This window comes from Medicago truncatula, chromosome 4, assembly GCF_003473485.1.
Source record: "Medicago truncatula cultivar Jemalong A17 chromosome 4, MtrunA17r5.0-ANR, whole genome shotgun sequence".
NCBI lineage: Eukaryota > Viridiplantae > Streptophyta > Magnoliopsida > Fabales > Fabaceae > Medicago > Medicago truncatula.
Genome location: NC_053045.1, coordinates 51,878,067 through 51,895,268, shown reverse-complemented (window position 1 = coordinate 51,895,268; position 17,202 = coordinate 51,878,067). Strand labels below are relative to the sequence as shown.

Here is a 17,202-nt window from a genome sequence, read left to right as displayed (position 1 = left end):
ACTTCTTTCTTGGTTATGGGGCTAGTAAGTGTGTTTCTGTCGGCATCCTCAAAGGTGGGGTGGCTGCCTCATTGAAGACATGGTTATGATGATGATGGTGATTCCCACATAAAAGATTTTTGAAATATTTTAATGAAGAAGCTTGGGTATTTAAAAAGAAAATCAAGGAAAAAATGAATAATAAAATAACTAGTTAAAGTTGACTAGACATAAAAATAAAAAAATAAAAAATAAATAAAAAACACACACACACACACAAAAACACAAAAAAAGATGTGGAATGGAATAGATAGATCATAAAAGAGATGAGAGAAACATAATAGTTTGGCATGTTTCGAACAAACTGATATACTTGGAGGAGTGCAAATAAAACCCAAACTCTCTTTCTCTTTGTTTTATTCAATTCAACAAAATCCACTCACTCGCTTCACTGTCATCCCAACCGCTAAGGAAGGATTGAGTAGCTTCATTCATGGCAACCCAATCACCATCACCATCACCATCACCACCACCACCTCTTCCATCTCCCACCGCCACCGATGAAAATCAAGGTTTCAATTTCTATCTCCTTTTTTATTCATTTCACCTCTCTTATTATCATCGATCGCACTAGAATCCGTAATTGCACCACTAGTATCTTATCGATTCTACTTTTCACTTTCAATAACACTTTTTTGCTTTTTTCTTTCTTTTTTTTAATACGAAATTCTTGTACATGATTATCGATTTATCTCAGTGCTGCACTTTTTGTTTAATTGGGGAAGAGGGAGATTTTTATTAATCAAATTGACACTAATACCGTCTCCGAGGGATTTGAAGTTTGAACTAAGTATCTGAGCTTATACGGCTAAGTTCTTACCACTGAGTTAACACCTCAGGTGTCTGGTGATTGACCATCAACACCATGGCAATCTCATATTGTTTCTCGGTTTCTCGGTTTCTCCGATTCTTGAAGTTTCCCTTAAACTGTGGTTTGGGATCATTAAAGAAAATTTTAATTTTGACTTTCCAAACATTTCAATTTTTGGTCTCGACAATTTATTATTTTGAAGAAGCGTCTCGGCAATTTATGGTTTCAATTTCCAAACAGAATATTAGGGAAAGCATACTTTCTCTTGGAGTCTGTCCCTAACTTTTAGTTTGGAAGGATCATATGACTTGGTAATCTAGTAATCAGTTTTTGGGAAATGTAGAATATTGTGGTTGTGATATTTATGTGACTTCTAATCTGTTTTTGGTAATTTTTCTACAACTTGCATAATTTTGATGCTGTCTTGATTTCTTTAGCTTAGTCAACAACATTGATCTTCATTTCAATTGGATATGTTCATGTCCGCTATTCTTTATATCGTTTCAATTGGATAATTTCAATGTGCCTCCTTTAAATTGATCTCCTATAGCCCCATTTATTTAAGGGAAATGCTAGTTAAGAAGTTTAAAATGGGAACTTTACCTTGGAAATTGTGCATTCAACACATTGAAAGAACAAAAAGTAACTTTTTCAACATAAAATTCATGAATCATTTCTAGTTTTGAATCCTTAACAGGGCAATTGTTAGCATGACCCTTTATTTAAAGTTATAGGTTATTTATTCATGATATTTTATATTCTGACTTTATGTAATTTAGTTAGTTTTTGCAAATAGACTCTAATTCATTTTGAGTTATCTAGAAAATAATTCATTGGAATTTATCTGTAAACGACAAGCCCCACTGATAACAGCAAATTTAGGCTAGTAATTATGTTTATTATTTTGGAGTTTGGCTGATAAATGGGTTAATATGGTAATGATATTTACACATACATTATTCTCACAGGCCCTTTACGAAACCTAAGGTGGATTCGTTTATTTAGACCGATCATAACAAAACTTGCAATGGGACAAAGTATAGGTGTCTGAGGAATTTAAATATACTTCCATGTTATTCTAATCCAAGGAAAACAAGGAAGCTACAACTTTATTTATATTGTACAATCTTTTATGGAGGATTTTGATTGCCACTTTCTAAGACTTTTTTAACCTATACAAATACAAGGATTACATGGAAAAGAGAAAACCACAAGACCATCAAGAGAAATGAGAAAATGTATTTCAAATGATACTCTGATGATTAATTTTAATGCCAAACCTCGACAACTTTATTGTTAGTTATATACTTAATCAATAGCATGACAAGACTAATACCATTTACTAGGGTGAACTGCTGGTAATGACTAAATGAAGCAACAGACATGTAATGATAAATTATATTTCTCAACAGATTCCTTATTTTTCTTATACCAAAGATTATGTTGCTGTCATCATTTTACTGTACCGTTGTTGAATTTTCCCTTCATGGATTGATAGAATTTGCTAGCAGAATGTTACAGATAAGTTGCCAGATATATTGTTTTGGTTATAATAACATTGATTTGCTGACTCTCTTTTTTGAGATTTAGGTGCTGATATTATCCAACCGTCAAACATGGATCAGCAAAATGCCGGAGATGAGTCTGTTAAACCCATTTCATCTACATCAGTCTTTGTGAACTCAGAACCATTGCGGGAAGAACAAGTTCAGAATGCTGTGAAATTTCTATCACACCCAAAAGTTAAAGGTTCGCCCGTCATGTACAGGCGGTCATTTTTGGAGAAGAAGGGTCTTACGAAGGAGGAGATTGATGAAGCCTTTCGGCGTGTGCCTGTAAGCCAGTGCTTTTTTATTGTAAACTAATTATCTTTCAGTCAGTTTCCCGTATGTTCATCTTTTTAATCCTTACCTTGATTAAATATCACAGGATTCAGCTCCAACTGTGCAGACATCTGGTGTAACTCAAGGTGAAACATTTAAATGTTGTACTTTTCCTTCGGGTTGAGTCAGATTGCTCGTGAAATATATATTGGATTAGTTTCGAATAAACTAGATGTGTTCTTGCTTCAGTTACATTTTGAACATGGCTATTATAATGCTAACAGATGGTCAATTGAAGTCACCATCAAACGTTCAGCAACAAGCCCAACAGCAAACTTTGCAGCCAGTTTTACCTGCTTCTACTGGTGTTAATACTTCATCTGGAGCCTTATCACGAACCAGATTTCACTGGTCCCATGCCCTTATGCTAGTTGGATTCCTGACTGCTTCAGGTGCTGGAACAGTTTTAATAATTAAGGTATTACCACCAACTGTTATGCATGATGCCGTCTAAATCAGTATCTTAATGGCTGAGTGCTATTTTCATTTTTTTTCTTCCTTTCTTGTACTTGATATCTTGTTAAATGTACAAGTTTTATCACATTTTTTTTTATCCTTCTGAACTTTAAGCATACTTCATGTTTTAGAAATCACTTCTTCCTCGGTTAAAATCATGGATACGCAAGGTTGTCTTAGACGAAGATGATGAACAATCAAAGAAAACTGACAACAAACCAACTTTGGTTGAAGAAGCCGCTCAAGCTGCTAAATCAGCAGCAGCCGCAGCTGCAGATGTGGCAAAAGCAAGCCAAGAAATGTTGGCTTCAAAGGGTGAAGGTGGGTTTTATGGAACTTTAATTTGCATTGTATAAAATGTCTTCGTTTTGTTTTGATACCTCTACTCTTGCTGAGCATCTTTTATTCTGAGAAATTACTGTAATTATTGGCTCATTGTCATTGCAACATCTGATTTATGCTTTGCAGAAAGGAAATACTTTGTGGAAGTTGTGGGTCTTTTAGATAAGCAAGTACAAGAAATGAAGTTAATGACAAATGCAATAAGAAGATTGGAAGGTAATGGGGCATTACCATTTAATATATTGGGCTGACCTGAAAAGTTTCCAATGCTTTGAATATTTTATTTTGGTTTTCATTTATGACTTGCCAATAGAGCTCGTGTATTTGTTAATAAAGCATGTGGCTGTGTAATTGGGGAACTTGTTATGTATAACCCCTTAAGAGTACAACATGGTGGTTCATGCTGACCAAGAGCTTTGACAAGTTTTATCTATGTTTTTAATATTGTAAATCGATTTCTGGCTTTATGACTGTATCAGGAAAGCCATTTATTCCCTTGAATTTGATTTCATAAAACTGTTTTAGGCTTCCTGATAAATTTTGGTGGCATCATGTCACAAATTATTGTGTATATATGCTGGAATTGTTTACCAGTTATTTAGAATTTTGAAGTTATTGTTGAATATCTGTTTCTACCAAATTATGGAACAAAATGTACCTTCTTATGATATCTGTCTCAGGGCAAGAAGATCTCCGAGTCAGTCAAACAAGTTTGAAGGTCAGATATAAATAGAACTCTGGGGACTGTCTCGTTCTCTTTTATGAAAAATTTTGCACACCTTTTCTGATCCTGATTTGAGTTGTCTATTGTTTAACTTTTGCCGGCATATTTTATTTTAAATACATGCAGCAACTGGTTGCGAATGGCAAGGCGGACTATGACTTGCGTTCAGGTTGTAATATTGATTATTAGATCTTAACTAAATTAGTCTTATTCTGAATTATGTTACCGATCATTAGAATGTTGTATGCAGTGAGATCATTATCCCCACCTGCACCTGTTGAACCATCAGGTCCTCCTCATCCGAAGTCATATATGGAGGTAGTATTTTATATTGCATATTTGCATGTGTAGTTAATTGTTTTTCACCTAGTTGCCTTGCTTTGCCTTGCCTTTTACTTCTGATTCATATCTAAATGTTTGCCATTTCAGCATTGTCTTCATGTCTTGTAGATCACTTCTATTATAATAATCAAAATATAACATTTAGACATTAATTGCTTTGGGATACGACTATGGATTATAACTTTCTGTTATTTATGTTGTATTTCTTAGTTTTGCTTCTGAAAATACCCAAGTCAGGGTGGGCTAAATTGGAAATTTTTAACTGGATGAAATGAAACAGTGATTTAAATCTATTGTGATATTTTTTGTTTGTTTGTTTGTTTGTTGGTGCTGGTTAATGGTTATTACAATCTTGAGTATCGGTTGCATAATTAATGTCCAATTAACTCACCTGTTAGCTGATTGAAGTATTTAAGAGTATTTGCTTCAAATGCCATTCTCCTTATTGTCTCTTTTAATTAATAAATACACTGGTTTGATCCTTCATGAGAATGCTCCCTTCAATTCATGGTACTGAACCTTTTCTTCTGATTTTATTGTTATTTATTTTTGTTTTCTTGGATATTTCATTTTTCTTCGAGTTGTACATTTTCTTTTCTGTCTCTAATTTAATTTCTCGAAACTATCAACCAAATCCTTTTCAAAGACATCATATTTATAACCATGATTAAGATTAGCTATTCTTGTTTGGATTGCAATCAAACTATCTAAGGGTCTGCTTCTCCCTGCAACACAAGTTGAGTGAAGCCTCAAAATTAGTATTTCCTTTGTTTTCTATAAACCATCAGCCAGCTTTCCCAATCTCTGCTTTGGTATAAGGGATCTAATATTGCCATTTATACACTGATTCTAGTAGTACGGTGAAAACATCAATCAAAGCCTTGATCTGCTAGGTAGAGTTGATTATATTGATCAAACAACGCCACAATATCTATTCATATATCATATACAAATATTATTCTTGACATGGACTGAGCATTAATTCTGGTGGGAATATAATAAATTTTTCCGAATAGTTGAATCCATTCTCCCCTGTGGTCTGAATTATAGAAGGCATTATATTGCTTTGCCCATTAAGCAGCAAGCTGATATGTCCCTGATCCAAGTTTTTTTCTAGGAGGGAGAAAGATGGCATGCATTCAAACGGGATGAATGTAAAGACTGGTTGGTTGCATGTGTTTTAAAGAAGGGATAAAGTTGAAGGTTGTAGAGGGACTGTCACTACCTTCATTGCAGATGAAAAAACCAATGTGAAGTTTTTAACAGTTAGGACTTTGTAGCTGGTGTTATGAAATTGAGGAGGGAGTGATTGTGGTATCACCCCTAGAAAGTGTGGACTAAATTGTTAAAGGGAAGATAGGGGGTGAGAAGAGTTAGGCAATAATTGAATTCTCTAGGCATCACAATTCACAGATCCCCAATTTTTATCTTTTATTTATTTATTTTTCTGAATTTTCCTGAGAATTCTGTAATTACACATATCTTCCTGAGTTGAGGAACTAATCTCCAATACGTATGTATATCTTTAATTTAATAATGAATTCTGCAGTAATTAATGAATGTACATTTTCTTCGTATTTGATAGGACAGTGTTATTCATCTTCCGGAATGCTTGTAATATTATGTTTGACTTTTACAATTATCTTTTGCAGATAATGGCCATGGTCCAAAGAGGGGAGAAGCCTTCTAATATCAGAGTAAGCCTTTTAATCTGGATAAAACTTAATTGCATGTTAAAATCATAAACCTGATTTGTGCAGCATTGATATAAAATTATAAGATTGATTAGGAAAAAAAGTAATTAAAGTTTGATATGTTAGGAAAGGTGTCACTGTGAGGTAAAAGATTATGGTTTAAAACTAAAATTGCTCTTCTCTAATAGGTTTACCAATTTTATGTGGCTTGTTACTTTTGTAATACTCTGTGTTTTAATGCAGGAGATCAATGATTTACCCCCCAACCCTAGTCAACAGCCGTCAGATCCTCGCATATTGCCTAGATCCAAGGTTTATTACAAATTTGCCTTTTCTAATTACTTTAGTTTTATGAAGTTTTTTATTTAACCAAGTTAAATACGTCTTTTTTAAAATTTTGTTTTAGTTCATCTTTGAGGATTTTCTGTTAATATAACTCATGCAATGATTCTTTTTTTAAACTTTGATTTGGTTCATCTTTGAGGATTTTCTATTAATATAACTCGTGCAATGGTTCCTAGAAATTTCTGGTTCTGATTGCTGACCATCAATGTGAAAAGTATAATTATACAACTTGTAAAATTCTGGTTCTATTCTAACAAGTATCGGCAAACACATCTATTGAAACATTAATTAGAAACATGAATCTGATTGTGTGTCTCAACTTCTCTTGGGCAGCCATGGGAGATTGGGCAGGTTCAAAACACGTCTAGCCAAGTGTTTCAGCCTCAAGCAAATGGTGAAGAATCGTATATCAAGGTCCAAGATACCACTCAATCAAATGGGGATGACCCAACTCCCTGGTGGCAGAAGAAAAATGTCAGAATCAGAGAGATTGATGAAATTGAGTATAATGGAGCACCAAATGGTTCTGCATCCAGTCAGCAGCCCCTACAACGTGTGTGGGTTCCTCCTCAACCTCCACCGATAGCTATGGCGGGAGCTGCAGAAGCAATCAGGCGCCCAAAACAGGCTGTCCAAAAGGAACAGGCGTCAGATAACCAGTCAGTAGTTCAATCTTCAGACATCTCTAATGGGGAGCATGAGATCCCAAAACCGTCGGAATCTGAAGGTGCTGTAGAGGGAAGCAATGTCGGCTCTGGTGAGATACAAGTCTTACAAGAAGACCATGAAACAACATATGAATAGAAATTAAGGTGAAACATGAAGTTGGAAATAGAGCTTGAAGTAGTCCCAAATTCTGGATAAACTGGACACAGTATGTTTCATAAACTGGATATCAATACAAGATGCATAAGTGGGTGTCTTTTTCATGAAAGAATATGGTACTAGCAGAAGTATGCGCTATTATAGGTTTTATGATGTATGTCATATTTTTATAGTTACCGGCTAGCAGCTGCAAAATACCCTTATGGAATGCGATTATTATTTTTATCATATATTATCATATTTATAAAAAAAATACTTTCTTGGGTCAAAATATTTAAAAATCTTTAGAATATTACGCACATCAAAATCAACAATTAGGTGACTGAAATGCCAACTAACTGGTGTATGCATCAAGTGCAAAATTAACTAAGATATTTTATAATGTGGCATCAAGGATAATGTATTAAACTTAACTAAGATAAAAAAGGGCAAAATTATACGATTCGTCTCTTAACTTAATTTTGAATAACATTTTCGTCTTTTATCTTTTTTGTTCTGATTTAGTCTTTATGTTATAAAATGACAATATCTTATATTTTAGCTTTTTTCAATGAAATCTGATTTTCTAGGCAAGTATTATGAAGATTTAGGTCTCTTTGAGTTTGATGAATTTTTTTGAGTTTTGATTATTTTTTGGACATTTTATAACATAAAGGATTAAATTGGGACAAAAAAAATAAACGATGAAAGTGTTATCTAAATTTAAGTTAAGGGACAAATTGTGTAATTTTTCCATAAATAAGGTTTGAACTATAAAATGAATCGCTTCTAGATTATTTTTTGTGAATTTTGTTAAATCCATGAAGTGGAGATTCAAAGTCTGAGTTATATGTTAGGAACACTTTCTATACCGTTCATTTTTATCAAATGAAATTAATGTGACTTTCACATTTTAGAAATAAATCCTACGTAAAGTGACATGACTTATATGAGTTTCATGGGTTTATGAAACAAGTTAACTACATATCTTTCTATCTTTTAAATTTGGGTTAAATATGTTTTTAATCCCTTAAAATTATAAATTTTTAAGTATAGTCTCTACAAAAAAGTTATTCACTTTTCATCTCTATTTACATTTTATATGAACTAAACTTAAAAACTCGTGATTTTATAGGGACTAAAAATATATTTAATCTTTCAAATTTTACACTATCCGCAATTTTGATAGGTGAACTGTTTTTCATGTTCTGTTTCATGTTTCGTGGTGGTATACGTAGATGGTCACATTGTGTTTCATGTTTTTCTTAGGGGGCATTGTGTTTCACGATTGTCTCTTTTTAATTTAGAAACACAAAAGTACCCATATAGACCATTAAACCACAAATTATATCTTTTTCTTTGAGAGTAAATTATATCTATCTTCCCTAGCACTGCAACATGCGGTCATATTGAGAAAGACTTAATTGCATGTTTGATCTCTTATGTTTTAGAAGTTTTAAGCTAGTCCTTTACGTTTTCAAAATTTCAAGTTGGTCCAAAATATTATTCACGTTAGAATAAGTTAGTCCCTTCAATCACTTAATGTTTAATGATTCGGGATGATAATATAGGTGATCGAACTTAACTTATTTAGAAAATCAGTTTTAAAACATTTTTTTAATTTTTTTTGTTTTATTAAACTCAATATCATGTCGTGGAATGGCTAACTGATTCTAATGTGAGTAACGTTTTGGATCAACTTGAAACTTTTAAAACGTAAAAGACCAATTTAAAACTTTTAAAATATAAGGGACCAACTTAAAAACTAAAATAAACATAAGGGATCAAACATGCAATTAAGTCTATTGAGAAACATAATCATATACTTTTTTCTCCCAAGTAATATGAATAAATGTAAAATACAAGATTCGAATCAAACTTATATGTATGGCAATGACTTTATCAATTCAGTTATGTTCACGAATATATATAGCGATATACTTCATCACAAATTAAAGAAAAAAATGTAAGGCGGTATTTGCAGAAGTTTGCATTCGCCTAATGCCAAACCAGGAACATCAAAGCATCTTATAGTACATTTAATATATTTTGTTTTTATTAGAAGATTCTCAAATCACGTTCGCTCTCATATTTCGAGTGAACTATTAATTCTTAATTCTTGCTCTTAATTTAATATATATATATATATATATATATATATATATATTTATAAGACCAACTTGTTTAATGAAGTGAATGAGTATAAGGTCTAGTATTTAATTATGTTTAGATATCATACTACCTCCATTTTATATTGAGTGTCACTTAAAAGATATGTCCACATAATAAGAAAAATACATAATTATATAAAATATGTATATATCGTTTATTTTAATTATAAGTTATAATCAAGTATTTCATTTAGTTTTACATAGTTATAGATCAGTTTGAGCTCTCAAGAGAAAAATACTAGAGGTGTCTCAAATTAAAATTCTTTATTTGCGTGATTCATATACACAGCGGGTAGAATATAGACATTGCGTGTTACATTATTATTATGCAAACTTCTTAATTAATTTTCGTTTAGGTAGGAAATACACGTTTCTTGCTTACAAGTTACAATCCATTTAAAATTGTATACTCTGTTACTGATAGGTTAGGGTATCTCGTTAATAAAAAGAAGAAGAAAAAATGAAGATAAGATTTTTTAATGGAAAATGAAGATAGTTGTTAAAGATAAAAAACAGAATCAAACATACAAGCATTAAACGATTAAACAATTTAGAAATTATTCAATATTTAAATTATTTAACAGAGAATAGACATGCTTTTAAATGTTCAAAAATTGACAATCTTAAAGTTCCAAACGAAAATTTGCTAACAATTGTTAAACGAAAATTAATTCAGAAAAAAGTGGACTAGCATGTTGGACTAGCATTTGTCAGAAAAAATAAATTTGGACTAGCCGCCTGTCTTAATTCTTTGAATTTGACTCTTATAAAGGAAAAGATACTAACATGAAAAATAATTAAAACAAGGAGTGGTATTTTGATCAATGTACAATTTGTTATGAATTTTCATAAAATATAATTATTGATTTTTTCATTAATGACTAATATTTGTAATTTCATACTTATCCAAAATATACTAATTTTATATTTTAAAGTGAATTACTCTTTTTAACACTATTTATTTAAGATTAAAATAAAAGTGGTTATAGATAAAATTATTTTAAAATTATTTTAAAAAATTATAATTATTTATAATAGAAAAATCAGTTTTTAATCTTCTCTCTCATGTACCACACTTGGTAAAATAATAAGATAGGAATATTTTTAACACTAAAAGAATATAATTCATTTCATAAATAACATAGTATTCGATAAATATAGGAATATAATGATAGTATTATTGATGATTAAGTGCATATATAAATTTGTTGTCAAGGTGTTGACTGCATTTATTTTTCTTTTAGAGAATTCAACATGAAAGTTAACTTATGAACAACGATAATCATCTACCACAAATTTTAATGAATTAGATAGTGGAAGAGAAGTATTTGAAGGAGAGAATCCAATTTCAATATAAAATTAGTAAAAGACTCCTAAAAATAAATACAAACAAGACTGTTTAAAGATAACTTTTGAATTAAAGAAGATGATTTTATTTTATCAGATAATATGTAGTTAATGATATAATTCATATAGTAAAAAACTCATAGAAATGCTTAGGATTGAACTCACAATTCTAATTTCAACACTTAATTGAATGGATTTAGCTCACTTTCACAAACTTCCTAAAAAATTTCAAACAATAAATAATGTAAAAAATGGTTGTGTGATGTAATTGAGTGAGTTTCACATAATCACATGAAAGTGAATAACTTACTAAACAAAAGTATCTATCTAGTTTGAAACTAAAAGAGAATATATGATAAGTGAACCAACGATGATTCCACAAGTTGGACCCTCGTCCATACTCTCTATTTCGTCCTCATTCTAATCTATTTCTATATTACCCACTTTCCATTTCCCTTACCTCTCTTTCAAAAATAATTAATTAACAATAATACCCTGTTGTTGATGCTGTCCGAAACCACATCCATTGTGGATTCTTGTCTCGGCTACAAATATTATTATTAAAAACTCTAACCCACCACATCTTGTTACATAAGAACACTGCACTCTCTTTGGTTTTTTATTGTTCAAGCTACAACATCAACCTTTTTGATGGCTCTGAATTTGTATTCTCCAGCTGAACTTAAGTCTGGTTTTTTCACTGACCCCCTCAAGTCTAACCGCTTCACTCCTAAATTCCCAGGTTCTTTCTTCTCTTCAATCCTTTGTGTTAATTAGCACAAATCATTTTGTTTATATTGATTGATTAATGCTACTTTGATTCTCAGGTGGTGTTGCTTTGAAAAGAAAAGAAAATGGAACAGCATCAGGAACAAGAGTTTACTGTTCAGTGCAGTCAACATCAGGACCACCACCAGCATGGCCAGGACGAGCAATCCCAGAATTAGGTAACAAGACTTGGGAAGGCCCTAAACCCATTTCCATTGTGGGGTGTACTGGTTCAATTGGAACTCAGGTACTGCTATATGAACCCACCCTCTCATCAAAATTGACTATTTCTGTTTTTTAATGCTTCATTTGTTACAAGTTTTTTTTTCTTTTCTTTTTTTTGTGATTCATTCCCCCCTGTATGCTTTTGTAGACACTAGATATTGTCGCTGAGAATCCAGATAAGTTTAGAGTTGTCGCACTTGCAGCTGGTTCAAACATTACTCTTCTTGTAGATCAGGTAATTACTTCATTCAACCATGTTATGTTTTGAAACTTTGGATTGGTTTGTTACTATATGTCTGAACACAATAATTTCTTAAATTTTACATGATGGATTCACTCCCATGGCTATTAATTGTTGTTATATTGAAAATCATCTTCCTGTTTCTGTTTTCAAAAACCTCGTATTCACTCTTAAGCGTTTACGACGGATTTCATTATTTTCTTCTCTTAGAAGACTAAACAAGTTTTAGTTTGAAGTTAATTAATTGTATGGTTTAAGGTTCAGTCAGTATATCTCAAATTTTGAATATGCTACCAACTATGGGAAAAAAGATTAATCTCTTGGTATTTATGTTACATAGGTTAAAAGATTTAAGCCACAACTCGTTGCTGTTAGAAACGAGTCTCTACTTGCTGAACTTCAAGAAGCGTTAAAAGATGTTGAAGAAAAACCTGAGATCATCCCGGGAGAACAAGGCGTCATTGAGGTGGAAATCTGTTTTGTTTATTTATTGCAATTTGGTTTAGAATACCAATATCGTTTTTCATAAGCTATTGCTTTTATATGCTTAGGTTGCACGTCACCCGGATGCAGTCACTGTTGTCACGGGAATAGTAGGCTGTGCAGGACTAAAGGTAACCTCTTTTCCCTTTTTTCGGCTCTCTTTTGTAACTGTTTTATTCGCTATGCTACGAAAGAGATCTTCCGTGTGCGTGCATCTACACGCTTTTTAAATTAACTTTGTTAATTGCATCCAACAATTTGAACTTTGAAGAACATTGATGTTGTTGTTGCTATTATATTATAATATTTATTATTATTATTATTATTATTATTATTATTATTATTATTTGCTTGTCAAATTTATTTATTTGAACAATGATAACAAGTGAGTCAAATAAAACAAAACAACAATGATAATGAAACATCAATGATAACAACCAAGTCTTATCTTACTACATGTAAAATTGCAAGGCGTTCTTATCAGTCTTATTTTTATATTAGGGCATTGATAGTTTGAAAGGAAAGTGATCTACAAATTGTGAAGTAAAGAATGTCATTGTGTGTGTATTGTAATAATATATTGCTTATAATGGCCCATATTGCATGAACTTGGTCATTGAATGTTGAAAATTACACACAAAAACCTTGAATGTGTCTTTTTCGGTTAAGTTAGTTCACACATTACAAACCTTTGGGACTAATTCAATAGCAAAATAGACATTCAAGGATTAATTTGATGGCTAAATGCATGTTTGGGGATCATGTGTGTGATTTTCATGATTTCATCTTTCCATTCATGTACTATTATGACTGATGTGCTATCTTTCAATGACTCGTTTGCTGTTCATTTATTTATTAGTGACAAAAATCGTAGAAAAATTAATCAGCGAGAAAAGACACAACTATGATTGTATCACTATTATCACAAAATATATATTAGATTGCTGAAAATCCTCTCATTTTTTTATTAGCCAACAGTTGCGGCCATAGAAGCTGGAAAAGACATAGCTTTGGCCAATAAAGAGACACTAATTGCCGGAGGTCCTTTTGTCCTTCCTCTTGCCCGGAAGCATAATGTAAAAATACTTCCTGCTGATTCCGAACATTCTGCTATTTTTCAGGTACAAAATCACATACTGCATTACAAAATTTGTGTGTGTAACAAGAGTAGTGGACTATAGATACCCTGGCTTATATATTTCACATATTATACTCTGGCCTCAACATCTTTTTTATTAAACTCGGGCAATTATTTCATCACCTGCTTCATTTATTAATAGAAAAACTATTTTTCGCTTCAGTGTATCCAGGGGTTAACAGAGGGTGCACTTAGGCGAGTCATTCTAACTGCATCCGGAGGTGCTTTTAGGTATGTAAAATAAACCTGAGTGGCAGCACTTTTCCTGTTTCCCATGTTCAGTTGCTTCTTTTTATGTTGGATACAATAAACTTTTTTATGTATGTCTGAATTTTGCTTGCTGCCAATTTTCATATCATGATGGAAACCCATTGATCATGGAAAACCTTGAATTTCCCTTTCTTAGTTTTGTTGTGGACCCTATATGATCTACATGACTGTAAGTATGCTTCGCTTCATGATTAATAGGGATTGGCCTGTTGAGAAACTGAAAGATGTTAAAGTTGCCGATGCATTAAAACATCCCAACTGGAGTATGGGGAAAAAGATAACCGTGGACTCTGCTACACTTTTTAACAAGGTTTCTTTCTTTCTTATGATATATGTATGATTATGTGATTTAAATTTCCCAAGTATATAGTAAATTTGTTCTACTTCTTTTGTAGGGTCTAGAAGTGATTGAAGCACATTACTTATTTGGAGCTGATTATGATGATATTGACATTGTCATTCATCCACAATCAATCATACATTCAATGATTGAAACACAGGTTTAGACCTTATAATATGTTGTGTTGGCTGCCGTCTTTTGATAATCCTTAATGTTGTTAAATATTAATCTAATACTTAATTATTTTTTCCTTTATAGGATTCATCTGTTCTTGCACAATTGGGGTGGCCTGATATGCGTTTGCCAATCCTTTATACATTATCATGGCCTGACAGAGTTTATTGTTCTGAAGTCACTTGGCCTCGGCTTGATCTTTGCAAGTACGGTTATTTTCCCCTTAATTTCGTTTCCTTAGTTCATACTGAAGAAAATAGACAGATCCCACCTAGGCATAGAGTTTTGAAGTTTGAAAATTTATTGTTTGACAGAGCCATATTTGAAATGTGAATATGCAGGCTTGGTTCCCTTACTTTTAAAGCTCCTGACAACATTAAGTATCCATCCATGAATCTTGCCTATGCTGCTGGCCGCGCTGGAGGCACCATGACAGGTGTTCTTAGTGCAGCAAATGAGAAAGCTGTAGAGATGTTTATTGATGAAAAGTAAGTAATATTTTTGTTATTTTACTCATTACAACTTACAAGTTCCGGAAGAATTGTGCTGAACATTGATTGCATTTAAAAAATACTGCAGTTATAAGAAACCTTCAAAATATAAGTTTTACTTCCATCCCACCATAACCTCAAGATAATTATCCATGCAAATACAAAGTTTTTAAAACCCAAAACACTGACTCATTTCCAGGTTTGTGAGAAGTTATTCCATTTGTCTCTCCCCGAATCTTGCTTTCACAAAGTATCAAAATTCCTTCATGCTGATTGTTAAAATAATAAAAAGGATCAGTTATTGGCGATTGCCTCCTATATATAACTTGCATCTGTATTCAGCAGGGTGGATATTTATTAGCATTTGTCGTGGTCTTGAATCCTTGATTGTGTGGCCATATTACTTTGATTTTTACCAGCACTTTTCAGTTCTTTACAATCTTAGAAGATTCCAAGCAAAACATGACTATTAGGAATTTGTCATGTTCTAACGCTGTCTGATACGTGTGCCGTGTGCATGGCTCCTTTTTGAAATTGACAGTGCTCCATACATCATAGGTTTTAGGCTACAATATGTGTCTTGTTGATCTAAATCATTAAATCCACATTTAATTGGTTATTTTGCTGTTTTCAGGATTAGCTATTTGGATATTTTCAAGGTTGTGGAGCTAACATGTCAGAAGCATCAAGATGAATTGTTGACCTCACCTTCCCTTGAGGAAATTATTCACTATGACTTGTGGGCACGAGAATATGCTGCTAGTTTGCAAAGCTCTTCAAGCTTCACTCCTGTTCTAGCATGAGACTGATCACTGATTTAAGAAGAATTAGTGGTTGTGGTGTGGCCCGATTCCTACCAGCTGCTAGTGTTAGCATTTTTCTCCTTAATTTCTTTGGCCATTGAACAATTGTATACAATTTAGCATGGTGTATTCCCCAGATTTTGAAAGATAAGGGTTTTATTAATGGAATATTTATCTTACACCACAATTTCGTTGATCTTATAGTTTTGTCATAACTTCAATGAATAATAATTCGTCTGTCTTTTAACCGACAATATGAGCCTAGGCATAGCAGATTTGGCCATTGATGCTCAAGGCCCTTACTCTTGATATCATATTTGGGGAATTGATCATATTTATTTTTCAATCTCAATTTCTTTCATTAGTTTGGTTTTTCTTTTATATGTATAAACATTGCTATAGTTTTGATAATATAAACATGATACTGTCACAATAGACGGAGTTTAAATATTCTCCACACACTTCAACTTACTCTAAAATTTTCATAATTGAAAGAAGAAATGTTGAGGATTCACTTCCCATATTTACCTGTTTCAACATCACCCTCTCAAGGAATGTAGGTACTCTTGCATCCCTCACTTGCCACAAACCGTAGTGCTGTGTTATTGATATTATTTATACTAAATAGATTATACATGTTTATGAAATAAAGTGGGGTTAATAGCCCCAAGAGAGGTAAGTGTACATGCACCTTTGTGTAGTTCATACAACATTTTCTTGAAGTTCATTTCCAGCTATATGCTGCTGTCGATATTTCAATTACAGGCACATCGTCATAGTGATCTCTAACTATTGACTTTGGAAACAGACCACGTTATATTGTCTTGCCTTACTTCTATTTTTCCAGACGTTCCTATGGAAATGGAATTGGTCTGCCTTTTTCTCATCTTTTTGTTTTTTTTTTTTATATCAAGTAGCCTAGTGGCTAGAGCTCACACAATTAAACGTGGAGAAGTGGGGTGTCCGGGGTTCGAACCCCGATCCCTGCATATAACATGCAATATCCCTACCAACTGAGTTAAGTCTTTTTCTCATCCTTACTAGAAGTTTTTTAATACTCCTACATTATGATGAACTTTAATTATGGTCAAATCAATCGGAAATATCCGAAATCCATCTCTAACTGGAACAACTTTTTGTTTGATTTTACCAACGTTCCATCCAAGTTTCACTTTATTAGAGTCACTTACAATGAAAACCCGAGGATTAAGATCACAAAAATATAGCATCACAAAGTTGCTTTTAATTGAGGATATAGTTAAAATTTAAGATAAACTTGGTAGAGAATGACATATTAGACATCAATTATAA

General features: G+C 32.5%; 2 protein-coding genes across 2 annotated transcripts; both read left to right on the top strand.

Annotated features, from left to right (window-relative positions):
• The first annotated feature begins 310 nt into the window (after positions 1–310).
• Positions 311–7,697, top strand: LOC11440188 (peroxisomal membrane protein PEX14). The gene is made up of 12 exons (XM_003608916.4): positions 311–551; positions 2,441–2,685; positions 2,780–2,819; positions 2,958–3,151; positions 3,321–3,510; positions 3,658–3,747; positions 4,212–4,249; positions 4,382–4,424; positions 4,506–4,573; positions 6,250–6,294; positions 6,535–6,603; positions 6,970–7,697. The coding sequence occupies exons 1-12, from the start codon at positions 473–475 to the stop codon at positions 7,438–7,440; spliced, it is 1,572 nt and encodes a 523-aa protein (XP_003608964.2). The 5' UTR covers positions 311–472; the 3' UTR covers positions 7,441–7,697.
• A 3,645-nt stretch (positions 7,698–11,342) lies between these two features.
• Positions 11,343–16,189, top strand: LOC11438073 (1-deoxy-D-xylulose 5-phosphate reductoisomerase, chloroplastic). The gene is made up of 12 exons (XM_003608915.4): positions 11,343–11,700; positions 11,786–11,973; positions 12,100–12,186; positions 12,533–12,658; positions 12,744–12,806; positions 13,647–13,796; positions 13,977–14,044; positions 14,282–14,393; positions 14,479–14,583; positions 14,682–14,803; positions 14,939–15,085; positions 15,723–16,189. The coding sequence occupies exons 1-12, from the start codon at positions 11,610–11,612 to the stop codon at positions 15,889–15,891; spliced, it is 1,428 nt and encodes a 475-aa protein (XP_003608963.2). The 5' UTR covers positions 11,343–11,609; the 3' UTR covers positions 15,892–16,189.
• Positions 16,190–17,202: the final 1,013 nt, after the last annotated feature.

Excerpts from the sequence above, each read along its gene's own strand:
- LOC11440188 (XM_003608916.4), top strand. The coding sequence starts at position 473 with ATGGCAACCCAATCACCATCACCATCACCATCACCACCACCACCTCTT. Across the intron at positions 552-2,440 it reads CGCCACCGATGAAAATCAAG|GTGCTGATATTATCCAACCG; the intron begins GTTTCAATTTCT and ends TTTGAGATTTAG. Across the intron at positions 3,511-3,657 it reads GTTGGCTTCAAAGGGTGAAG|AAAGGAAATACTTTGTGGAA; the intron begins GTGGGTTTTATG and ends TATGCTTTGCAG.
- LOC11438073 (XM_003608915.4), top strand. The coding sequence starts at position 11,610 with ATGGCTCTGAATTTGTATTCTCCAGCTGAACTTAAGTCTGGTTTTTTC. Across the intron at positions 14,045-14,281 it reads GCATCCGGAGGTGCTTTTAG|GGATTGGCCTGTTGAGAAAC; the intron begins GTATGTAAAATA and ends CATGATTAATAG. Across the intron at positions 15,086-15,722 it reads GAGATGTTTATTGATGAAAA|GATTAGCTATTTGGATATTT; the intron begins GTAAGTAATATT and ends TGCTGTTTTCAG.